This window comes from Salpingoeca rosetta (genome assembly GCF_000188695.1).
Source record: "Salpingoeca rosetta unplaced genomic scaffold supercont1.5, whole genome shotgun sequence".
NCBI classification, from domain to species: Eukaryota; class Choanoflagellata; order Craspedida; family Salpingoecidae; genus Salpingoeca; species Salpingoeca rosetta.
The window spans coordinates 1,854,377-1,879,376 of record NW_004754929.1 but is presented as its reverse complement, the minus strand read 5'-3'; the positions used below and the strand labels follow the sequence as shown (position 1 = coordinate 1,879,376).

The window sequence follows — 25,000 nt, the reverse complement described above, 5'->3', positions numbered from 1 at the left end:
AAGAAGATGGAGGAGGAAGAGGACCAGGAAGTCGACAACTGGGAAGACGTACGCTTGCTTGCTCTGCTGGCTTGGCTCACGCACGCGTGCTTGTTGTTTGATGTGCACATGGCTGTCGTTTGTCGTGAATGGCTTGCATTGTTCGCTGCCCGCGGCGCTTTTGTTTCTTGTGCAACTGCTTCCCCCCCCCCCCGCATACATCTTGCTGTGCAATCCAATTCTGCCATGCCGCCACCACCTCACGTGGGCCTCTCCCCTGCGCATAACCTTCTCCCCCCCCCCCCCCAAACCTACGTTCCAAATTGCAACCTCGCCCCCTCATCTCCTCCTGCAGCTGCTGGACGCTGCTGACCTTGGTCTGGGCGGCGACGGTGATGATGGCGATGATCAGGCAGAGGACGAGGGCCAGGACGGTGCCACCGCCACCGCCGCCACCGCAAAACCAACAGCAGCAGCAGCAGCAGCCGGTGGTGATGGTGACGGTGACGATGATGATGACGAGGAAGAGGGCGACGAAGCCGCCGTGGAGACGTACACACGCAGCGCCGAGAGCCGCGTTGAGCGACAGCACAAGACGCAGGAGGAGCTGCATGAGGAGCGCGTTGAGGCGGCGCGCCTGGAGATTGAGCGGCGGCGCCAGGAGAACGAGGCCAAGCGGACGACAGACAAGCTGCGGTCGCCCATCTGCGCTGTGCTGGGGCACGTCGACACGGGCAAGACAAAGCTGCTTGACAAGATTCGTCGCAGCCACGTGCAGGACGGTGAGGCCGGCGGCATCACGCAGCAGATTGGCGCGACGTACATCCCCACAGACGAGATTGAGCGGCAGACGGCAAAGGTGAAGAAGGGCAGCAAGTTTGAGATTAAGGTGCCGGGCTTGCTTGTGATTGACACGCCCGGGCACGAGTCGTTCAGCAACCTGCGCTCGCGTGGGTCGTCGCTGTGCAACATGGCTGTGCTTGTCGTCGACATTATGCACGGCATTGAGCCGCAGACGGCCGAGTCCCTGGAGATGCTGCGCAAGCGCAAGGCGCCGTTTGTCATTGCGCTGAACAAGGTTGACCGCCTCAACGGGTGGATCCGCACGCCAAACACGCCCATCCAGCTTGCCCTGAAGAAGCAGAAGCAGCCGGCCATCCAGGACTTTGAGACGCGCCTGGACCACATCAAGCTGCAGTTTGCGGAGCGCGGCATCAACACGGAGCTCTACTGGAAGAACAAGAACATCCGCGAGTATGTCAACATTGTGCCCACCTCTGCACACACGGGCGAGGGCGTACCCGACCTCCTCTTCCTCCTCGTCAGCCTCACCCAGAAGATGCTTGCAAAGGCCCTTGGTACGCGTGCGCGTCTGTTTGTTGTGTATGCGTGTGTGTACGCTTGTGCGTGTGCGTGTGTGTGTGTGTGTGTATGAATGCAGCACTGCTTGAAGTGTCCGTTTCAGTCGTTTCACAACATCATCCGCTCACACGCACGCACACACACACACACACACACACACACACACACACACACACACACACACACACACACACACACACACACACACACACACACACACACACACACCCACATGCGTGCCGACCCCCCCCCCCCAAACAGCGTACAGCGAGGAGCTTGAGTGCACGGTGCTTGAGGTGAAGGAGGTGCAGGGTTACGGCACGACGATTGACGTGATCCTGACCAACGGCACGCTTCGCGAGGGCGACACCATTGTGCTGGGCGGGCTGGAGGGCCCCATCGTCACCACGGCGCGCTCGCTGCTCATGCCGGCGCCGCTCAAGGAACTCCGCGTGAAGAACGCATATGTGCTGCACAAGGAGGTGCGCGCTGCGCAGGGTGTGAAGATTGCGGGCAAGAACCTGGAGAAGGCCGTGGCGGGCCTGCCGCTGTATGTGGCGCACACGCCCGAGGAGGAAGAGGTGTACAAGGAGGAGGCAGAGCGCCTGCTGGAGGACACGCTCAACGCCATCAAGACGGTGGAGAAGGGCGTGTGCGTGCAGGCGTCGACGCTCGGCTCGCTCGAGGCACTGCTGGAGTTTTTGCGCACGGAGAAGATCCCCGTGTCTGCAGTGAACATTGGGCCCGTGCACAGGCGCGACGTGACGCGGTGCACCATCCAGCTGCAGCGCGATCCAAAGTACGCCTGCATCCTCGCCTTTGACGTGCCCGTGGACGCAGACGCCAAGCGGTACGCGGCGCGGGAGGGCATTCGCATCTTCGAGGCGGACATCATCTACCACCTGGAGGAATCGTTCCGAAAGCACATGGAGGAGGTGAAGCAGCAACTGCGCGAGCGGTATCGCAACATTGCCGTGTTCCCCTGCCGCCTGCAGATTGTCCCCGACTGCGTGTTCAACGCGCGCGACCCAATTGTGGTTGGCGTGCGCGTGGAGGAGGGCCTGCTGCGCACGGGCACCCCGCTGTGCGTGCCGTCCAAGGACTCGGTTGACATTGGCGTCGTCTCCTCGATGCAGTTTGAGCACAAGGAGGTGGACCTTGCCAAGAAGGGCCAGGAGGTGAGCATCAAGATTGAGCCCGTGAGCGGGGAGAAGAAGATGGTTGGCCGCCACTTTGACGTTGAGGACGAGCTTGTGAGCCGCATCAGCCGCGACTCAATTGACGCCGTGAAGAACTACTTCAGGGAGGACCTCTCCAAGGAGGACTGGCGCCTCATGGCACGCCTCAAGTCCGTCTTCAAGATCCTCTGAGGCACGTTCGCACTCGTGCGCGCTTGTGCAATTGCAGGTATGCGTTTGATGCGTTGGCCGCGTTGGACGCGTGTGACGCGTTTGTGTTGCGGTGGATTGGTGGAGGCAAGATGTGACCGAGAAATGGGATAGGGCTGCCTGGTAGCTGGACACACATGCCCCTGTTATGTGTGATGGTGTGATGTGCGTGTTGAGTTGTGTAATGTGTCCCCTCCCCCCTGAAGGAAGGAGCCATGAGTGTGCCCATGATGTGGTGTGATGTGATTGCGCGTTTGTGCATCAGCGCCACACGACAGCTGTGTTTTTCGTTGGTCTCAATGCTTCTGTCATACATACGAGTTTAATGTCCGCCTTGTGTGTTCTATCCTGCTGTTGCATGTTGTGTGATGTGGTGTGGTGTGGAGAGGATTGGTTCATCTCTGCCACTTGTGTGTGTGTGTCTGCATTGTCATCGTCGTAGCTTCCGTTGCTTTGATGCACACATGGCAATACACGTAACACGCTCAAGGTTTGCACTCGTTCGTTTATTACAGTGAGAAAGAGAGGGGGTGAGCGTGGCGGGCTATGGGTAACAAACAATGGCGAGATGAGGAAGAGAAACTACAATGGGTCGATCAATCATGCGATGCGTTGGTGCATGCACTGGGCACACCATCACACAATGTACACGCGCTTGCATTCACTCATGTGGAACGTGTTGTGCGTCTCTGGACACGTGATGTGGCCGTTGGTTTCCTGCATGCTCCGCAACGCCTAAATCATGTTCATGTAAGCAATGCATGAGTGCGTGTGTGTGTGTGTGTGTGTGTGTGTGTGTGTGTGTGTGTGTGTGTGTGTGTGTGTGTGTGTGTGTGTGTGTGTGTGTGTCACAGCAAGCGAGCAAGCCACAACTCCCCCCCCCCTCTCAAACCCACCACGCAGCACAACACCAGTACAACCCAAACTGCCTCAAGAGCGCAAAAACGCGGGGCGCACCTGTTCCGAGTAGACCTGGCCGTTTGGAAGCATGTAGGGCGGGTTGTGCTCGTCCATCCTGGCATTGCTGATGCGGCAATACAGCTTGGACGTCGTCTGCACCGAATACGGCATCTTCGCTGCCAGCGGCTGCATGTCTTTGCTGCACGTCTGTGCATGCATGCGTGTCAATGCGTGAATGTGTATGTGTGCGTATGGGAGTGAGTGTGCGTATGGGAGTGAGTGTGCGTATGGGAGTGAGCGTGAATGAGCCACGCTGATGATGCACACTCAACACCGCCAACAACAACAGCATGCACACACACGCGCACACGCACATGCGCACACGCACACACACGCACAAGATGCAAGGTGACACGCGAGCCGTACGCACGGGGCAGGTGGAGAGCGCTGTGTTTGGGTTGCCGCAGTGCACGGTTTTGAAGGCGGAAACGCCAATTTGCAGCGTGGCGTCAAACACAGACTGGGCGGTGAGGCTGTGCAGTGCAAAGTTGTTGCGTCGCAGCTGCTGCACCAAGTCCTCAAGCCGTTCTTCCGATAGCAACTCCTGCACACGCGTGTGAATGCACACGTGCATAATGTGTATGTGTGCGTGTGTGTGCGTGTGTGTGTGTGTGTAAATGCGGAAATGTGGTGTGGTGTGCGTTTGTCAAAGGCGAAGAAACAGTGCGGATAAAACAATCCAAAAGGAAGCATTCAGTCACTCCACTGCTGTCGCCGTGTCGTGAACGTGCACGTGCGTACCTGCGATGCGTGTTGCTGAGGAAACACGAGCACGCCGACTGCCTTGTTGATTGTGTCCATGTGCTGGACGATGGCAATGAAGGTGAAGGTGAAACCAACACAGTTCAGGGAAACGTGTGAGCGCTGATTCGCAACAACCACACACCCAACGAGCAACACAACACGTACCTGCTGGGCGTGTTTTGGGAATGCAGTGCGCGCGTACGCGAGTGCCTCTGCCCGCTCGTCCTTGCGTATCAACTGTGAAATGAGGGACGACAGCCGAAGTAGCAGGACCAGCAGGACCAGCAGGAGGGTGTAGGATTTGTCAAAGACGTGAGGCTGCTCAAAGGGAAACGGTGGAGTTCTAACCATTATGCGAACAAAACACACATACACACACAACACACACACACACATACACACACACATACACACACACACATTCAAACACACACACACATACACACACATTCAAACACACACACACACATTCAAACACACACACACACATTCAAACACACACACACACATTCAAACACACACACACACATTCAAACACACACACACAGCCCAGCGCGACCCAGCACAGCATATCGCACCTCGATGAAGACCTGCAGCTCCAGCTTGAAGAGGAGGGTGCTGCCCAGTCGCCGCAGCCGCTGCTCGTGGCGCGCGTGCCACACCAACACGGGCTCAAACTCGCGGTTGCGGATGTGCTGCTCCAACGCACGCACCTCTTGGAAGAGGGGGACGTTGATGAGGGACGCCAGCGCGGGGACGGCAGCAAGCTTCTCCGCCGTGTCGTACAGGCCATTACGGAGGAGATAGTCGGCGAGAAAGCGGTTGACGCGCAGCTGCTTCCACAGGTCCGCACTGCCACAGGATTGCGTTGTGGGATGGACATGCAAGGCCGGAGATGTTGAGACGTGATGGTGAGAAGGGTGAGAGAAAAGGTGGATGATGGCGACACACACGGCGCCACAAAAGCCGTGTGAATCGTGAACCCACGCGAACACATGCTTCCACGTCGCAACACGAGCGTGTGATGGATAAGGTTGTGCAACACCGATGCGGCAACATTCATGACAATCCCCATCACCGATGGTGCACCATGCTGTCGCACCTCATTGTCTCGGCGTTTTGGAGATGTTGCACACGAGCAGCGCACATTTCAAACACTTCACTCTCGGCTTGCCGGATCTCTTGCATCTGGTGGGTGGAGCGAGATGATGTTGAGTTGAGCAGGGAAGGGACGGGATTGAAGGCGAGTTAAGCAGAAGGGGGAACGAGGAACAGGTGTCAGATTACACCAAAAATCAGGGCACATTGTCGTGCACGATGTGGACACCAAGTCCAAAACACACACAAACACACAACACACCTGGTCCTCGAGTTGTTCAATTTGGGTCTGCATTGCTGCTAGCCTGGCGTCCACGACAGCTGCAGAGACGTCAGAGGAGCCGGCGAGCTCGTCAAAGGCCTTGATTATGCTGACCATCTCCGTGTCGATGAGTTTCTGACAGCTCTTTGACACGCGCACCACCTCGTCCACAGAAGCCTGTCAAGGTGAAAGCGGCGTTGTTGTACCCCTGTGAATCGAAGGAAGCAAACCAGATCTCGTGTACACACACACACGCGCGCGCACACACACACACACACGCACGCACGCACGCACACACACACGCACACACGCAAACCGCCGCACACACACACACACACACGCTCTCTCTCTCTCATGTCCTTACTTTCATGAACGGATGCTCAAGACAGCCAATCTCCGTGAAGAGCTGTCGCGTGGTGTCCTGTGACGACATGTCTGCTTGTCCGTCTTTTCAATCTGATCCTGATGCAGGACTACGTCCCCGTTTTGCTTCTTCTTCCTCCTGTCTTCTTGTTGAGTGGGTTGCTTGTCCTTGCACAGCTCAACGGGAGGCGTGCTTCTGCTTTGCTCTATGCCAACGCCAGAGGCGAGAGAACGAGAAAGAGAGAAAAGCAGGGACGGGGAGTGGTACCAAAGGGAAGAGATATTCGTGGAAAGGGAAGCCGATGATGGTTCGTGTACTCCTCGCCTGGCTTTCGCGTTGATGCGGCCTTGTCTTGGTTGGTGCTGCTGATCGGGGGTGGTGGTGGTGGTGCAAACCCAAATAACCGCTGTTGCTCGTCTTTGCTTGCTTGTTGGTGTCAGCGTAGAAATGTGTTGAAACATGTTCATAATTTTCACCAACCACGACCAGAGATTGATCGATGTGGCGAAGAGCACGTTGTTGTTGCCGATTCCTCCTGTTGAGCCAGCGTCGTGATCTCTGCTTCTTGTCAAGAACAGCGCCAACAGCTGCATCCACCGCTGTCACTGCATTGGCCAGTGTCTTCAGAACACCGCCCCAGCTTCGATCCTTGACTGCTTTGTACGTTGGCACATATGTGTGTGTGTCTGTGTGTCTGTGCGTGTCTGTGCCTGTGTGTGTCTGTGTCTGTCTGTGTCTGTCTGTGTGTCTGTGTGTCTGTGTGTCTGTGCGTGTCTGTGCCTGTGTGTCTGTGTCTGTGTCTGTGTGCATGTGTGTCTGTGTACACGTGTGTGTGTCTGTGTGTGTGTCTGTGTCTGTGTGCATGTGTGTGTCTGTGTCTGTGTCTGTCTGTCTGTATGTGTGTGTGATTTCCTTTCACACAACGCTGCGTGCTCTTCGGTATGTCAAGATACTACGCTAACATCTCACTGCACACAACTGCAGGTGGAACAGCGCGCGGTGGTTCACGATGGCGGACAACACAGCGGACACGACAGCTCACGCTGTTGCTCAAGAGGGTCAGGCCAAGGAGGAGCAAACAACTGCCCCTGCCTCCGATTCCACGACCACGGCTGCAGATGCAACCGCATCTGCAACTGCAAAGGCAACTGAATCAAAGGCAACGCCGCTTTCAGGTATGCGTGACAGCTTGAGCTTGATTGGTGCTGCTGCCTGGAGAAGCGTACCCAGCACAGAACGTGATTTACGAACAAATCACTGACACCTCACCTGCTTGCTTCCACGTTTCCACAGCGGAGGACGTCAAGGACCCCTTCCACTACCTGCACCGCAGCCCAAACTGCTCGGAGCTCAACAAGATTGACCTCAAGAACATCAACAAGCACGTGGATGCGGGGTCGCTCAAGAAGATGCTTCGCAAACAGGGCGTGGTAAGTGAATGATATGTGCTTCAAGAGGTTTCTGTATTCGCTCTGTGTGTGTGCGTGTACCCGAGTGGATGAGCCAATCTCTGCGTTCTTCGCTGCTGAATGCTCACTCCTTGCTGGTGCCTCCCGTCCAGAACTTTACGCGCGTGAAGAAGTTGCGTAACGGCGATCGTGCCTTCCTCTCGTTTGCCAATGCCGAAGACAAGCAGAAGGCCATGGAGACCCTCAACGGGTTCAAGTACAAGTAAGGCGCACGCACTTGCTCGTGTGTGTGTGTGTGTGTGTGTGTGTGTGTGTGTGTGTGTGTGTGTGCGTGTGTGTGTGTGTGTGTGTGTGTGTGTGTGTGTGTGCGTGTGCGTGTGGTGAGTGTGGTGTGTAAGTGTGTGCGAGAGTGATTTTAAAGGACGTGTGCAAACAGTGTGTTGCCTTCCGAATCAAACAGCAGCTGCGATGTAACTAACACGTGCACAATCACAAATGCGCTCGCCATGGCAAGGGGGCGTGTGCTTGAAGCTGTGGAGGGAAAACCCATGGAGGACCCATTTGTCCGACGCATGAACGACAGAGGTTCGCACTGGCGTTGTGTGTGTGCGTGCGTGTGTGTGTGTGTGTGTGTGTGTGCTGTGTGTGTGTGTGGCCAACTGCCCCGCTATGGTTCTCACATGTTTACATGTGCATGTGCCCATCTGTGTGTGCTGCTCAGCGTCTGATCCGGGGGCGAAGCGCTCAAAGACAATGGACGTCGACCCCTCGCTCCCGCCAGAGGAGCAAGTGGCAGACAGGGTATGTCCACATCGTCTTGTTGTGATCATTTTAATATACCCCACTCATGCACACACATAAACACACGGGCAACGTCTGTGTGTGTGTGTGTGTGTGTATGTGTCTGTGTATCTGTGTGCCTGTGTTTTCTGTGTGCCTGTGTATCTGTGTGCCTGTGTGTGTGTCTGTGTGCATGCGCTCACTTCACCACCCACCTGGCCAAACCCTTCACAACCGCCACCACCACCGTTCACCGTTTGCTTTGTGTCAGGCGTGCCCGCTGTGGCGAAAGCCGTACGAGGAACAGCTCGACATCAAGCGACGCCTTGTTGTGCGTATGCATGCTGACACGCATACGCACACACACACACACGTAGTGCGAGGGCGTGTTTCATGTGTGTGTGCGTATTTAGGGGGATGCAGGTGTGTGCGTCACATCGACCTTCAAGTGTTCACACACATACAAACACTCACAAACACACGCAATACACACACAAACGCACACAAACACAAACACAAACACAAACAAACACAACACGTGCATGTGTGTGACCTTGTGTTTTTTGTGTGCAGGTGACGACGATGCGTAAGATGGCGCGCCAGCTGAAGAAGTGCGTTAGTTGGTGGCATTGATTGATTGATTGATTGATGGATGGATGGATGGATGCATGTTCACATCATGTGGTCTCCGCAAGAATCGCACTGACCGTTCATGCACACAGCAACGCAAGTACACACTCTGACACGCCGCATGCATGTTTGTGTTTGTGTTTGTGTTTGTGTTGTGTTGTGATGCCTGTTGTGGATGTGCGTCATCAGAGCCAACATTCAGGACGCTTGGGTGGAGATTGCAACACGCAAGTTTGCAGGTAAGCACATGCACACACACACGTACACGCGTACACGCGTACACTGGGTTAACTTTAGCGGGTGCGGATTGCGAGTACTGGCGTTCACATACACACACACACACACACACACACACACACACACACACACACACACACACACGGCTCATTCGCGTGGTTGCCTGCAGGCATGCCGTGTGTTCTACTGGACACGGTGCCCTCGCCCATCGTCGACGGGTACCGCACCAAGTGCGAGTTCACCATCGGCAGTGGTCCGGACGGACAGGTGGGCACGACGTGGCACGCGCAATCCTGATGCAGACACTGAACTGCACCGGCTCTGTGTTTGGCAGGGAAGGGAGGGAGGTTGATGGTAGTGATTGGCTGTGCGCGTACGTGTGTGTTTGTGTCTTGTGTGTGCGAACATGTGTGCGCAAACATGTGCGTGCAAACGTGTGTATATCCGTGTGTTTGTTCTCGATGCACTGGCTCTTCAATGCATCCCTTTGTATGCACCTGTATTCACACAGCTGCATGTCCTCATTCCGTGCCGCTGCCCTTTCCGCAACACACACGCACGGCACGCCAGGCGAACACGGTTGGTTTCCGCGTTGGCTCGTATGCCGCGGGCAGCATCACGGTGGTCGAGCCGTCGCTCTGTCGCAACGTCCCTGACCGCGCAAAGACAATCGCCAAGCACGTGCAGGTATTGATCATGTGGATGATAGCAGTGCTGATGATATTGTGATAGCGGTGGTGATGATGCATGTCAACTTCTTCGATGCTCCCCCCGCCGCCCTCCTGTGTCTTTCTGTTGCTCTCTGTTGCTGTGCCGCATGCTGCGCTCTCTGCTGACCTCATTTCTCCATCTCCTTCTGCCCCACGGTTGTGTTGGTCACTGTCAGGATTTCGTGCGCGCATCGTCCCATCCGCACTACTGCCTCGTCACACACAAGGTTCGTCCCCTGCTGATGCTGCTGCACTCCTCGGCACGCCCAACCTTGCCACTAGCATGTGATTGTGTGTGTGTGCGTGTGTGTGCGTGTGTGTGTGTGTGTGTGTGTGTTCTGCGACATTTGTGCGCGTGTAACATGACGTCTGCGAATGTGTCCACGTATTCAGGGCTGCTGGCGGCAGCTACTTGTGCGCGTCACCAACTCTGGCCAGGCGCTCGCTGTCCTCTTTGTGAGTTGCCATATCTCGCGCCCATGCCGCTGTTGTTCTTGTTGTTGTTCTTCTTGTTGTTCTTGTTGTTGTTGTTGTTGTTGTTGTTGTTGTTGTTCTTCTTCTTCTTGTTGTTCTTGTTGTTGTTGTTGTTGTTGTTCTTGTTGTTGTTCTTGTTGCTACCGTTGATGACTACAAGCTTACCCGCCGATGTGTGTGTGTGTGTGTGCGTGTGCGTGCGTGTGTGCTGCCAGCTGACAGATGCCGAGCTTGAGGACGGTGCTGTTGCCAAAGAGGCAGAGCGGCTCAAGGAATTCGTTCACGAGCACAACACCCCAATCGACATCATGATGCTGCAGGTCGACAACTCCGCGGTAAGTTGCTTGTGTGTGTGTGTGTGTGTGTGTGTGTGTGTGTGTGTGTGTGTGTGTGTGTGTGTGTGTGTGTGTGTGTGTGTGTGTGTGAATGCCGTTGTCACAACTCTCACCACTGCATGTGCATGGCACACCGTGCATACAATCATGTTCGTCGTCACCACTGCAGTCGTGCATGGCCAAGGATCGCCCAGCGCCACATATCATCAAGGGCGATTCGCAGGTGGGCGACCAGTGCGCACGGGAACAGATGCTGCCACTGCACCATGCATTGATTGCACCATGACTGCACGCGCTATACTATGTGCCAACACACACACACACACACACACACACACACACACACACACACACACACACACACACACACACACACACACACACACACACACACACACACACACACACACACACACACACACACACACGTCCACATTACACTCTTGCAGTTCATTGAAGAGAAGCTGCTCGGACTTAACTTCCGCATCTCCCCAGACTCGTTCTTCCAAGGTTTGGCAACACCCTGTTGGCAATTGGTGGCCGTTGGTGTGATCGTTGTTGTGATCACGGTGATCATCGGGGCGCTCATACTGGCGATGGCGTTGTGGTTTATTTGTGTCAGTCGCGTGTGCAGCCATCAAGTGATGTTGCCGTGCCCCACACCATGTTTCGCAATGCCCTCACTTCACGCGTGATTGTCCGACGGCAGTCAACACGCCCGGTGCTGAGGTCCTGTACTCTCTCATTGGCGACTGGTGCCAGCTCACGGTACGCGCCGTGTATGTGTATGTGTGTGCACATATGTGTCTGTGTGTCTGTCTGTGTGTCTGCCCATCTGCCTGTCTGCCTGTCTGCCTGTCTGTGTGGCTCTTTGTATGTATGTGCATGTACCAAGAAACTCTGTGAATCTCCTCACCCACCAATCAATCACCCCAACACACCACTTCTTCCCTGGTGCCAGGACGACAAGTCTGATGTTGTGTTGGATCTGTGCTGTGGAACGGGCACGATTGGGCAGACGCTTGCGTCGCGTGTGCAGCACGTCATTGGCGTGGAGATGGTCGAGGACGCCGTCATTGACGCAAAGGCAAACGCACAGCGCAATGGTACATGCATGTGTGTTGGTGAATGTGTGTCTGTGCACGCGCCTATGTCTGCCTTTCTGTGTCTGTTTTTGTCTGTTTGTTTGTTTGTGTGTGTCTGTGTGTGTGTCTGTGTGCACAGCACATTTCGAACTTCCTGGCTCTCATCAGTTGTGTGTAACCACTTTGTGTATCATGCCAGGCATCACCAACGTCACCTATCACACGGGCAAGGCAGAGGAGGTGGTTCCCGAGCTCGTCAAAGGTTCGAGCCGGCCATGTTTGCGCTCATGTCTGCTCGTCACACACTCACCCCCGTCAACAATGCAGCAGCACCACCACCACCTTCTCCCCTTCCCCCCTCCCCTCCCCGACCGCCACCCTCGCTTACCGCACGTCGCCTCCACCATTCCACGTTGTTGTCATGGTCACCATCACCACGACTGTCTTCACCGCCACGGCTCCCCTGCGCTCTGCTCCCAACTGCCCCAGATCGCGACACCGCCGACAAACTCATTGCCGTCGTCGACCCGCCCCGTGCCGGCCTGCGTGAGTCAATTGCACTGCATTTGCACTCCTCTGCTCTGATGCACTGCCTTGGGCTTGCTTGCTTGCTTGCTTGTGTGCACGAACAGCTCTTTTCAAATGCACTGCTGCGTACTCTCATGCTTTGCCAACACGCTGTACACACCCCACCCAACCGCACACACACCCAAACGCTCGCACTTGAACAAACACACGCACAAATGCACACGTGCAAAACCACAACCGTGTGCAGATCCCTCTGTTGTGCACGCAATTCGTCGGTGCGAGGGCATTCAACGGTGAGTGCTGTAGCGCGATGATGATGGTGGTGACGGCGACTGTTATCGTGCTTCCCCTCCCCCCCCCCTTTTCCTCACACCTCATGTTGCTGTCATTTATCCACTTCAAACGCCTTGTCGTGGATGACAGGCTGATCTACGTGTCCTGCAACCTCAAGGGCGCGTCTCAAAACTTGGTTGAGTACGTTACCTCGCGTTGCAGTGTGACTGCTTGTTGCTACTGCTGGCTGGTGCCCGCGCAAGCCCACGGTTGCGTGCAAGAAATTGCACTTGCACCTGCACCGGATTTCTCACACACTCACACACACACTCACACACACACACACACACTCACTCACTCACTCACTCACTCACACACTCACTCACTCACTCACTCACTCACTCACTCACTCACTCACTCACTCACACACACACTCACTCACTCACTCACACACACACTCACTCACTCACTCACTCACTCACTCACTCACTCACTCACACACACACACACACACACTCACTCACACACACACACACAATACACACACAACAGCCTGTGTCGGCCACCGTCGAAGCGGTACCGCGGTGCGCCGTTTGAGATTATCAAGGCGGTTCCCGTGGACATGTTCCCGCATACAGACCACTGCGAGGTAGTGCTGTACCTGAGCCGTGGTGACGACCTTGCGCCTGCCCGTGAAGCCGCCAACCAGCTGGAGGCGACGCAGCCATACTCTGGCGGCAGCCGTCGCGACTCCAAGGCGAGCACGCAGCCCGACACGCCATCGACGACAGCAGCCGATGTGGGCGCAGGAGGCACCACGCAGCAGGTGGGCGAGGAGGCCACAGAGGCGCCAGCTGAACAGCAACAGGACCAGTAGCGCTGCTGCCTGTCTCGGGGCTCCACCAACCACACAACAACGCAACGCCACACACAACACCTGGCTTGGCAGCGTGCTTGTCTTTTCGTTGCAAACTTGTGAATCTGTTGACGACACCATAAATTTTAGGCACTGGATATGGCTTGGCGGCGGTGGTGTGGGTTGAGGCGGCAGCAGCGTGCGTGCTGTGGAAGCAGCAGCAGGAGTAGCAGTGTTGGAAGCAGTGTTGGCGGTCGTGTTGAAATAGGAGGAGGAGTAGGAGAAGGGTACGTGCTGCACACGGGGTGGAGGCACGAAGCAACGCCGGAGCAGCCACGCGCAGCTGCTCGCGCCCACCCCACACAGCGCCCACTGCCCCACGTGTGCCTGTGCCGTGGCGGGAGGTGGCATGGCGAACGCGGCAGTGGGTGGGCTGCGCCTGCCAAACAGACCCAGCACTCCTGGCTTGGAGGCACACAGCACTTGTGTGAAGATACAGCTACCAGACACATACGCCACCCCTCTGTTCTCAGACGGCACCTGTCGCATCGCCGATCAGCATCCACACTGATTGCCACAGAACAACAGCAACAACAGCAACAACAGCAGCAGCAGCAGAAGCTAGAGAAGGATCGATCACCGCCACCAAGACCTCCATCAAGACCTCCATCAAAACCACCATCAACACTAACACACGACCATGTCAAACGCGAGGTCTCCAGTACACACAGACCACTGCGGCATGCCCCGGATACTAAACCGCCGCTCGTGACCACAGATGCCGAGGCGGCAGTCGCAGCAAGCGTAGACCTTCACAACGCAGCCAATGCAGACTTTCACACCACATCAGCAGCGAACAGGCCAAGAAGCAATCGCAACGGCGGAAATGCCCTCCAGGCCTTCCTTGCGGCCGTTGCACACGCGGACCGCGTGCCCCCGCCCGTCTCCAAGGAGGACGTGCACCGCGCACTTGGCGTGCTGCAGCGACGACAGGACGCTGCTGGTGCGGAGAAAGCCATCATGCTGGCCATGGCAAACGGCGTTACCTTGGACGCCTTTGCGCTCTGCAAGGCCGTCCACACCTGTGGCGCCGCGTACCACCTCGACGGCGTTCAGCGTCTCATGCGCATCATGCTTGAGCAGGGCATGTCCTGGCCCCCTCACCTGCAACTTGCCGTGTACAGGTGCTACGTGGCGCGCGGGCAGCACGCGGAAGCAGAGGCCATCATCACGCAGCTGCACCAGCAAGAGCAGCTCACGCCAGCACTATTGGCAAGCTGCGCGTGCGCTCACATTGAGCTGGGCAGCGCCACTCCCGCGCTGCTGCTTCGCATTGCAGACTGGCAGAGCATCTACCCGGACCTGGTGCTCACCCCCGCCTTCATGACAGCCGTACTTGACGGCATCGCCACCCACGCCACCATGGCAGACTTTGTTGACTTTGCCACGTGGCTCACAGCAGACGCGGCGGCGCCAACCGACCCGCCTGCCCCGCCGCCACTCGTTGACCACGCAACGCTGCTGCACGCGACACTCAAAGCGCAGGCGCAATACGGCGACGTGGACGGTGCCCTGGAGACGTTTGCAGCCCTCGAGCGAGAACTGAACACCGCTCATGGCGCTGCCACTACTACAACTGCCGCCACCACACCTGCTGCTCCTCCTCCTCCTGCTGCTGCTGCTGCTGCGACTGCTTCGACAACACCCCGAGTCGCTGGTCGTGTTTGCCGACACGCTGATGGTGGTAGTGGTAGTGGTGGTGGTGCCGCTGACTGTGTCGTTCACCATGGTGCTGGTGGTGGTGATGGACAAGACAGCGACATCAGTGGTGCACGGAGCCAGGGTGTCATTGATGCATCCACGCTGCGCACGCTCACGCGGGCGTTCATTGCCGCCGACCGTGTGGAAGACATTGTGCCGCGTGTTGGCCCACTGCTTGCGGCGTACGGACAGGACATGGGCGCAAGGTTCCACACGAGCACCCTCACCGCCATTCTGCGGCAGCGTGATGCAAGCAGGCGTGACGATGCGGGCGTGCGCTACTTCAACAGCATTGCGGCAACTACCAGGCAAGGTGCACGGCTGCGGTATCGTGGCAAGGGCGGCAACGGAGCACAGGGTGTTGCGTGGATAAGGCAACACGTATCCCTGCCACGTGACGCATCCGCAAATGTCACGCACACAGCCTCGCCTAACACAGCACGAACATCAACAGCCATGCAAACAACGGGGGATACACCCGCCACGTCACCACCTTTCACAGCAGCACCGGCCGGTGGTATACGATCAGGCCCGTCTGCAAACCACCGCCATGACACTTCGCGCCGTGGTCATCGCAACAACAACAACAACAACAACAACAACAACAACAGCAACAACAACAACAACAACAACAACAACAACAACAACAACAACAACAACAACAACAACAACAACAACAACAGTGCTGTTGCTGTGACTGGCATGCCAAGCACATCTGCAGCACCCGTCGCCAGCAGCAGTGATGGTGTTGAGGAAGCGGGCTTGCTCCTTGTGACGCACTTGGCGAAGCAGCGCAATTGGCCGGCTTTGAACAATTTGCTGGACACGTTTGAACTACGCGGCGTGTGCCTGCAGTCTGCGCCGCGTGTTGCGCTCACGTGCATTCGCTGGTCTGCTGCAACACAGGTAGCGGACCGGTGCCTGTCCATGCTGGAGGCGCAAGGGCTTGCGCTTGCCACACACTACAAGGCCGCGCTGCACGTGGCATGCAAGGCGGGCGCTGTTGCGCGTGCGCTTGAGCTGGAGGGCATGCTGACAGAGCAGGGTCAGATGACGGTGACAGACAGGCTGCGGCTGCTGGATTGCTTTGCTGCTGCTGGCGCGTCTTCGCATGCCCTGCGGGTTGCACAGCATCTGAGCTCAGCCAACTTCCGCGACCCGCGCAACCGCATGCACCACGCCCTGATGCGCGCTGTCATGACTGGCGATGGCGTGTGTGCCGCCACGCAGCTGCTCAGGGAGTACCCGCGCACGTTTGGTTCCCACGCGCCGCCGCCTGTGCACCTGGTGGTTGCACGCGAACTCGCCGCGCAGCAAAGGACGGCTGCTGCGGAGGAGGTGGTGGAGGGTCTTGTGCAGAGCGGCCAGCTGACGGCGGCCACCGCGCGGCAGAAGCACCTGCACCACGTGCTGGTGGCAGCAGTGACACGTGGGGACGGCCGCGCTGCGCTGGAGGTGCTGGAGACGCTGGGTGTGGACACAGCACCGGGTCAGGTCGTCTTTGCGCTGAGCGCGTGCTTGAGCGAGCACGATCGCAGGCTGGTGACTGCTGGTGATGGTGGTGGTGGTGGTGGTCAAAGTGAAGAGGTGAGGTCTTTTGGCGATGGTGATACTGAAGGCGATGAAGCGTGTGCTGGGCACAAGAGTGGGGCACATTTGGGAGAAGATAGAACTAGGATTGAAAGAGAAGGAGGGGACGATGATGCCACTGATTCGGGTGCACGTGCGGCTGCTGAGGCCCTGGCTGTGTTTGATGCCATGTGGGCATGCGCACTCAGGCACAACGTGCCCCTCAACAAACGCACCACAGCCACCATCAAGCACATGCGTGCCAAGATTGCCTCCCTGAACTGATGGTCTGTCTGTGTGTGTGTCTGTGTGTCTGTCTGTGTGTGTCTGTGTGTCTGTGTGTCTGTGTGCATGCGTCTCTGTGTGTCTGTGTGCATGCACGGCATCGCTGTCGTCAATTTGATAATTTAGGTCATGATTCGATGCGCGATTAAAAGCTGCAACCCACGTGTATGCAAACACAAACGCAAACAGGACACACCAACACCGAACACACACACACGCGCGCGAGAGACATGGCGTCGTACAAGAAGGCCAAGCTCCAGGCCAAGCTGGAGGAGGAAAAGTAAGTTAGCCAACTGTTTTGTCTGTCTGTCTGTCTGTCTGTCTGTCTGTCTGTCTGTCTGTCTGTTTGTCTGTCTGTCTCGCACATAAGTTGCGCACACACACACACACATATGGCACCTTCCTCCTCACTCCTTGTGCACACACGCTCAACGCATTCTCCTCGCCACGCGACAGGAAACACGAGCATGTGCGAGTGCTGGTACAGCTTGTGAATGAGGAAGGAGAGGAAGCATGTCAGCCAATCGAGTTGTCATCAGAGACCACACCAGCACAGCTCCAAATGCTGTGCAACGAGATCCTCGAAGAGGTGCGACGCGTCCTTCCAGCCCTGCTCGCAGCACACTCCCACATATGCTGCACATTGGCCCGCCTGCGCATGACACATGAAGACCACACCCTTGCTACCTTCACCTGCAGAAAGCCCTGCCCTGATTGCTCTCGCTCACCGTTGTTTGCCGCACATACTTACACGATACAACGCAACCACCTGATCATGGCGTAGGAGGATCCAGCGCCGTATGCATTCTATGTCAAGGACAAGGAGATCACAACCGACATTCTTGACATCATGAACACAACCGGTGTATCCTCTGAGGAAGTGGTTCGAGTCGTGTATCAGCCCCAGGCTGTCTTCCGTGTTGCCGGTATCTCGCAATGCAGCGGCACCATTCCAGGTATGGGAACAACATGCAAGATCGGACAGCAGCAGGAGAGGGAGAGGGAGGTGTAGAGTTGTGTGTGTGTGTGTGCGTTTGTGTGTGTGTGTGTGTTTGCGTGTGTGTGTGTGTGTGTGTGTGTGTGTGTGTGTGTTTGCGTGTGTTTGCGTGTGTTTGCGTGTGTTTGCGTGTGTGTGTGTGTGTGTCTGTCTGTCTGTCTGTCTGTCTGTCTCTCTCTCTCTCTATCTGTCTGTCTGTCTGTGCTTGTACTCGTGTGTTCTTGCAAATAACTGGCGCGGCACTCATCACAAGCCATCTTGCAGGGCATGCGGACAACATTGTCGATGTGGCATTCAGTCCCGATGGCAACTCGCTCGCGAGCGGCAGTGGTGACCAAACCGTCCGTTTCTGGGATGTGTTCACAGCAACACCACGCAAGACATGCAAAGGTGCGGCTGCGATGGAGCACTGAGGAAGAGTGCAGGAGGGCTCACCCTCAACGAGACCAGTGTGGTGGAGATGAGAATGCACGTGTTTTGTCTTGAACCCGTCTCAGTGGCTGCGTTGACGATGCATGACACTGATTTCATGCACATGTGGTCTACACCTGTGCAGGACACAAGAGCTGGGTGCAGTGTGTGGCATGGTCGCCCGATTCACAGCTGCTTGCGTCCGGCAGCCGCGACTGCGAGGTACCGACGCCTGGCACATTGCTGCTGCCTGTATTGCCCAACTGTACGCTGCTGTACGATGACTGATGGGACCAACACGCAGACCACAACTATCCACACTCACTTGTGCGTGTGTGTGTATGTGTGCATGTGTGTGCATGTGTGTGCATGTACATGTGTGTGTGTTGTAGATTCGCGTGTGGAAAGCAGATCGCGCATCGCCCGCCTGCGCACCGCTGAAGGGGCACAGGAAATACGTCACATGGCTGTCGTGGGAGCCAATGCACACGTAAGAACAGTCGCTCGCTGTTGTCATTGAGGAGGGTGAGTGGGAGATGTGAAGTTCTGGCACCGCTGTCGGCGTCTCTGACCTGTCAACGCTTTCTCACATTCGACCCGCACATGCACACATTACCAGGTCGAAACACAAAGTCTCCACACGGCTTGCATCAGCGTCAGCGGTGAGATGCGGGGGACTGTGACATGCGGTGCTCTGCGATTTGCCCCTGAGCTCCGCAAGCAACATGCACATACATACCCACATTCACACTCACATTCACACCCACATTCACACCCACATTCACACCCACATTCACACCCACATTCACACCCACATTCACACCCACATTCACACTCACACCATGCATTGCACTTGTCACCTCTCGCCCTCCCCGCACCAACACTGTTGGTGTTGCAGGATGGCACGGTGAAGATATGGGATGTGTCTGTTGGGCGATGCCTGATGACGCTGTCGCAGCACACCAAGGCAGTCAAGTGCGTTGTGTGGGGCGGTGAAGGCATGATCTACACGGCATCGCAGGACACCACCATCAAAGCGTGGCGGGCACACGACGGAGCAATGGCATGGTCCATGAAGGTTCGATCTCTTCAACACAACAACATCACAGTCACACACACACACACACGCACACACGAACACACGAACACCCACCCACTCACTGTGTGTTGCGCTGTATCACTCACCCGCGCCCTGTTCATGCCACTGTGTATCCTTCAGGGTCATGCGCATTGGGTGAACTGCCTTTCTCTCAGCACAGACCACGCCCTCAGGACGGGCGCCTTCAACGAGCGTGGCGTCATCGGTGCGTTTGTGTGTGTGTGTGTGTGTGTGTGTGTGTGTGTGTGTGTGTTGTGTTGTGTGTGTGTGTGTGTGTGTCTGACTGTCTGTCCGTCCGTCTGTCCGTCCGCTTGTCTCTTTGCAGCATGTTCTCTAGCCGGCCTCTGCCTGTCTGTCAAGTGAAAAAGCACGGCTATGTCTCATTATCGCGTGCGTGCGTATGTGTGATGATGGTGTTTCGCTACAGAGGGCGACATCACGGAGACGAGTCTCAAGCGGTACAACGAAGCAAAAGGACAGAAGGAACTCATGGTCTCCGCCAGCGAGGTGAAGACACTTGCCAACACATCTCTTGCTTCATCAACACACCTACACACATTTGTATACACACACTCTCTCTCTCTCCCAACTCACTCACTCTGTCCCCTTCTGTGTCACTCGTGTCCCCGTTCTCCCTCTCTCACTCACCCACTCCTCACTCACGCACGCACACACGCACACACACTGACACACTGACATACTGACACTCACACACACTGACTCACGTGCGCACACCAATGCAGGACCACACGCTGTTCCTTTGGGAGCCGAGCAAGAGCAAGAAGCCCATCTGCCGCATGACTGGCCACCAGCGACCCGTCAACTACGCAAAGTTCAGCCCAGACGGGCGCTGGATCGTCAGCTGTGCGTTTGACCGCTCTGCCCGCGTGTGGAACCGCAAGGGCGAGTTTGTTGCCACGCTGCGTGGGCATGTCGGACCGGTCTTCCGGTGCGCGTGGGCGCCAGACTCGCGCATGTTCATCACGGCAAGCGAGGACAGCACGCTCAAGCTGTGGCAGACGAAAGACACAAAGCTGTCGCGAGACCTGCCTGGCCACGAGGGCTCTGTGTTTGCTGTGGACTGGTGCCCAACTGGCTCGATTGTGGCCAGCGGCGGCGCAGACAAGATGCTCAAGATCTGGCGGCGCTAATGGCACCGCTGCTGTTGGTTGATTTGTGCGTTGGCTCCGATGCGCAGTGCCGTTGGTGCGTGGTGATTCGCTGTTGTGGACATGAGTTGCAGTCACTGCATTGGCTGCCTGCGCATGTTGTAGCGGATGTATGTGTGTGCGTGTGCGTGGGAGTGAGTGTCCACAAACATCAACCACCTGAAAGAAGAAAAGTGGCTGCTGGCTACAGCGTTGGCAAGCAAGCAAGAAAGAAAAGCACAAAAACAACACAACAAGACAAGAAGGAGACAACAAAGAAGAAGGGATGGCTGGGAGGAGGACAGCGTGGCACGATGGCGGTGACGGCAACAGGGACAGGACAGAGGAGGCAACACAGAAGACCAATGCAACGCCGGCAGCAGCAAAGGCGGCGCCTGTAGCAGTAGGAAAAGTGGCTGGAGTGCCCCTGCCACCGTCAACACCGCCACGCGAGCGCTCGGGATCTGGGAGGTGGCGTCGACGAAGCACCAAGACCACAGCCAAAGATAGCAACAGCAGCAGCAGGGCAACATCAGCCACAACCACCCCACACGCAGCAACAACACCCTCCGCGACACAGCGGAAGCAGCACCACCACACACCACGCCGCGCAACGTCGGCCACCACAACGCCGGCGTCGGCGCTTGGCCGCAGCCGGAGCAGGATCCCCAGGCGGGCCAGCTCAGAGTCGCTACACTTGCACACGACGAACGAACCCATCGATGAAGGAGATCTGCACATGTCCTCCATGTCTGTGGCACGCGCCCCTCACACCAACAGCCTGCAGCCGGAGCAGAACATGTTTGTGTTTGCGTCCATGCCGCGCACGCCACCGGGAGGGGAGCGGCGTCCAGAGCCAGGCAAGACCGGCAGCAAGACCATGGCGGGGCTGGACGACCGCCTGCTGGAACTCAAGTCGGAGTACGCGACACGCACCAGCCCACGCACCTCCCGCCCGCGCTCGGGGAACAGACCGCGATCAGGACAGCGGCGGCCCGCGCCCGCCGTCTGGTCGCCAACCACATCCCCATCATCCACCACAAAGAGCGTGCGACTGCAGACAGATGATGACGAGCACAATCCTGTTGCAGATGATGTTGATGATGATGACGAAGGGCGAGCACACGATCACCGTCACGCAGCGTTGCCTCCACCATCCCTGTCCTTCTCAATGGCTGACGATGGTACCGAGGATGGTGTTGGTGAAGGTGCGGCGCGTGATCTCGCTCCTGCCGCTGCCGGAACGACAACCTCCATCAATGTGCAAGACAACCAGGACAGGGACGCCAGCGATGAAGAAGTAGTTGTGACGCGGCTGCAGTCACTCCAGGTCAAGGACAAGGAGCTCACAGCACCCGATACAGAGGACCTGGGCGACGGCGACCGAAGCGATAGGCACGTCGACGCTGCTGATGGTGATGGTGGTGATCGTATTGCTGCTGGTGGTGGTACTGATGATGCGACACCACGAGAACACAATGCCGACAGCAGAGACGATGGTGACATGGATAGCGACTCGGATGCGAGCCCGCCACCGACACTGAACCTGGCTGGGTTTGTGGTGGCAGACGACACGTTCCTGCAGGACGAGAGCTGGCGGCACGCGTCCGACAGCGACGAAGACAGCGCCTCCGATGACGACTTTGTAGTGACGCAGCCGGTGGACGAGTTTGATGAGGAGGAGGAGAACATGCCTGACGGTACACCCTTGCCCGCATTGCTCGCAGGGCGTGGTGGTGGCGGCGGTGGTGGCGATGATGATGATGACGTTGACCTGTCGAGTGTGGTGGACGCAACGCGGAAAGCGCTGCATCAGCTCACAGACGCAGAGAAGACACCCACACCGCCACGCAGGGCTCGCAACGGCCCAAGACCAACCACCGCCACCACCGCCGCCACTGCAGCTGCAAAGCGGACACCTTTTCACGCGCACACGAGCAGACACGATGCACATGCACTGCTGTCGTGGATGGCAAATGCAAACGGCAGCAATGACACAACCCTGAGAAGAGACTCGCTTGCATGGGGGTGCGTGAATCGTGCTTCTGTGTGTGTCTGTGTCTGTCTGTCCGTCTGTCTGTCTGTGTATGTGTCTGTGTCTGTGTCTGTGTCTGTGTCTGTCTGTCTGTGTATGTGTCTGTGTCTGTGTCTGTGTCTGTGTATGTGTCTGTGTATGTGTGTCTGTCTGCGCCTGTGCGTCAGCTTGCCTTGTCCCCACGCGAAATCAATTCACGCATCATGTCGATGCGCTGCTTGCAGGTCCATGTCCAACCTCACGCTGACCAGCACTGGCACGCCAATGCCAGACGGCTTGGTGCGTTGACTGCCACTATTTGTTGCATCTCGTGTGGCCTGTTCCTGCTATTATTCTCACGTTCCCGGTATCCCCTCACATATCACACACGCACGCACACACACACACACACACACACACACACACACACACACACACACACACACACACACACACACACACACACACACACACACATATCACACACGTATCACACACACACACACACACACACACACACACACGCACACACACACACACACACACACACACACACACACACACACACACACACACACACACACACACACACACACACACCCGAGCAGATGCTGGATCAGCAGACGTGGGGCCACGAGTTTGGCGGTGACAGCGACGGTGCACTTCGGTGGTCGCCTGAACCCGTCTTTGATCTTTACTCGCAGCAGCACAGCACCAGCCACCTGCCCATTGCTGACGAGGGCGCGGAGGGGTACGAGGACTGGGGCGTTGAGGAACGGGGTGAGGAGCTGGGAGAAGATGAGGGGAGGGGTGGGTGGAGGATGGAGGATGGCAGCGCGCATACTCGCGTGCATGGCGTTGAAGGGGACGCGGAAACAGCAGGGGAGGAAGCATTGGCAAGCACACGCGAGGAGATGGCAAGGCTGATTGAGGGCACACACGTACGCCCAACCGATGGGAGAACAGAACAACAACAACAACCACAGGGCATGGAGCCACACCACCAACAACAGCAGCACCAGCGACACACAAGCGCGCGGACGCGCAGGCACACGCGCAGAAGCGCCACTGGGAGCGAATCTGACGCTGTGACCGGTGAGGGCGCCGGTGATGATGGTCAGATGGAGCTGATTTACGATCCGAGCCTCAACTGCTACTTCAGCCCGAGCACGGGCGATTACTTCCAACTCGCGTGACGCACACATGCACACACACACACACACACGCATGCACACACCCATACACAAACTGTCTCTCCGTCTCCCTATCTCTCACTGAGGGACAGAGTGTGATTGATGGCTGTAGAGAAGTAGATTGACATTCGATGATCGCTGGCGTTTGCATGTATATTGATCCAGCATTGCACCGTGTCATGTCATGTCATGTCATGTCATGTCATTGTCGATTTGCAACAACCTGTTGTCACACAAGTACGTATGCAAGTCATAGAAGCGTCAACGTCAGACAGTGAGGGTATGGATGACGTGTGGCCGTCCGCAGCACATTGGCGAACCAGCACACTCCTCATCGCAGCGAACCCACCAAGCACCATCACCGTTTTTACGGCCACCACAACTGAAAGGGCAATTGTTTGCACACATTTGCACATGCACCACCACCACCACCACCACCACCACCAACCACAGCCGACCTGGAATGGGGTTTGGACGACGAACGAGCGCGAGTTTGCGACGTCGACGAGGGAGAGACCAACACAGGAGACAAGCCCGCTCCGTGTGGCGATGAAGCGAAGCGTCACCCGCTGCAAGCAGGACAATTGGTAAATGATTGTGGTGGTGAGTAGGGTGGTTGATGGGGTGGTGGCGGTGGTGGCGGCGGTGCAGCAGGCAATGAAGTAGAACGTGAGATGCAAGTGGCTGAATCATGCTTGTCGAAGCATGTGCTCCTCGCCTTGGTGCCACAGTGTACAGTGAAAAGCATGCATGTGTGTGTGTGTGTGTGTGTGTGTGTGTGTGTGTGTGGGCGTGTGTGCGAGTGTCTGTGTGGGCGTGGGGCATGCTCGTGATGCGACACGCAACATGGGCGCGTTTCAACGCATCAGGTTACTCTGTGCCGTGAGCTACACGCTCTTTGAATGGGGAGCGAAAGACATTTCGCAAGTCGTTCAACTTTGAGGTCAACCAGCCCTTGACGTCATTTCACACTGCATCCACTATCCAGGCACGCACCCCTTTTTAGTTGCACACGCCGTGCTGTTGTGTGTGTGACTGTGTATGTTGTT

General features: G+C 56.8%; 6 protein-coding genes across 6 annotated transcripts in view; 5 read left to right on the top strand and 1 right to left on the bottom strand.

Moving 5' to 3' along the window:
- The window catches only part of PTSG_02481 (eukaryotic translation initiation factor 5B), a 6,043-nt gene extending 2,830 nt beyond the window's left edge, over nucleotides 1-3,213 (top strand). Inside the window, exons 7-9 of the mRNA XM_004996915.1 lie at nucleotides 1-48; nucleotides 335-1,337; nucleotides 1,603-3,213. The exon at nucleotides 1-48 is cut by the window's left edge and continues 122 nt beyond it. Coding sequence (XP_004996972.1) covers nucleotides 1-48; nucleotides 335-1,337; nucleotides 1,603-2,711 — 2,160 coding nt within the window. The 3' untranslated portion in view covers nucleotides 2,712-3,213. The remainder of the gene's footprint in view (nucleotides 49-334; nucleotides 1,338-1,602) is intronic.
- An 11-nt stretch (nucleotides 3,214-3,224) lies between these two features.
- On the bottom strand, nucleotides 3,225-6,596 carry PTSG_02480 (uncharacterized protein). The gene is made up of 9 exons (XM_004996914.1): nucleotides 6,158-6,596; nucleotides 5,794-5,970; nucleotides 5,536-5,621; nucleotides 5,012-5,285; nucleotides 4,599-4,670; nucleotides 4,431-4,493; nucleotides 4,060-4,233; nucleotides 3,687-3,836; nucleotides 3,225-3,464 (listed from the first exon to the last, which is right to left on the bottom strand). Exons 1-9 carry the CDS (start codon nucleotides 6,224-6,226, stop codon nucleotides 3,366-3,368), a joined length of 1,164 nt encoding a protein of 387 aa, XP_004996971.1. The 5' UTR covers nucleotides 6,227-6,596; the 3' UTR covers nucleotides 3,225-3,365.
- Nucleotides 6,597-6,636: 40 nt separating this feature from the next.
- Nucleotides 6,637-13,634, top strand: PTSG_02479 (uncharacterized protein). Its single transcript, XM_004996913.1, has 23 exons — nucleotides 6,637-6,817; nucleotides 7,142-7,332; nucleotides 7,451-7,587; nucleotides 7,719-7,828; nucleotides 8,081-8,151; nucleotides 8,288-8,367; nucleotides 8,618-8,677; nucleotides 8,920-8,957; nucleotides 9,166-9,215; nucleotides 9,383-9,480; nucleotides 9,784-9,900; nucleotides 10,100-10,150; nucleotides 10,317-10,379; nucleotides 10,613-10,732; nucleotides 10,902-10,955; nucleotides 11,182-11,242; nucleotides 11,442-11,500; nucleotides 11,694-11,838; nucleotides 12,017-12,079; nucleotides 12,307-12,363; nucleotides 12,593-12,638; nucleotides 12,769-12,819; nucleotides 13,171-13,634. The coding sequence occupies exons 1-23, from the start codon at nucleotides 6,657-6,659 to the stop codon at nucleotides 13,493-13,495; spliced, it is 2,208 nt and encodes a 735-aa protein (XP_004996970.1). The 5' UTR covers nucleotides 6,637-6,656; the 3' UTR covers nucleotides 13,496-13,634.
- Nucleotides 13,634-17,089, top strand: PTSG_02478 (uncharacterized protein; the record flags this gene model as incomplete). The annotated part of the gene is made up of 2 exons (XM_004996912.1): nucleotides 13,634-15,616; nucleotides 16,142-17,089. 2 exons carry the CDS (start codon nucleotides 13,634-13,636, stop codon nucleotides 17,087-17,089), a joined length of 2,931 nt encoding a protein of 976 aa, XP_004996969.1.
- Nucleotides 17,090-17,184: 95 nt separating this feature from the next.
- PTSG_02477 (Nle1 protein) lies at nucleotides 17,185-20,994 on the top strand. Its single transcript, XM_004996911.1, has 11 exons — nucleotides 17,185-17,369; nucleotides 17,546-17,678; nucleotides 17,874-18,045; nucleotides 18,351-18,476; nucleotides 18,643-18,719; nucleotides 18,890-18,987; nucleotides 19,117-19,159; nucleotides 19,396-19,575; nucleotides 19,717-19,801; nucleotides 20,024-20,103; nucleotides 20,340-20,994. Exons 1-11 carry the CDS (start codon nucleotides 17,257-17,259, stop codon nucleotides 20,745-20,747), a joined length of 1,515 nt encoding a protein of 504 aa, XP_004996968.1. The 5' UTR covers nucleotides 17,185-17,256; the 3' UTR covers nucleotides 20,748-20,994.
- A 1-nt stretch (nucleotide 20,995) lies between these two features.
- Nucleotides 20,996-24,128, top strand: PTSG_02476 (uncharacterized protein). Its single transcript, XM_004996910.1, has 3 exons — nucleotides 20,996-22,772; nucleotides 23,004-23,058; nucleotides 23,367-24,128. The coding sequence occupies exons 1-3, from the start codon at nucleotides 21,031-21,033 to the stop codon at nucleotides 23,952-23,954; spliced, it is 2,385 nt and encodes a 794-aa protein (XP_004996967.1). The 5' UTR covers nucleotides 20,996-21,030; the 3' UTR covers nucleotides 23,955-24,128.
- Nucleotides 24,129-25,000: the final 872 nt, after the last annotated feature.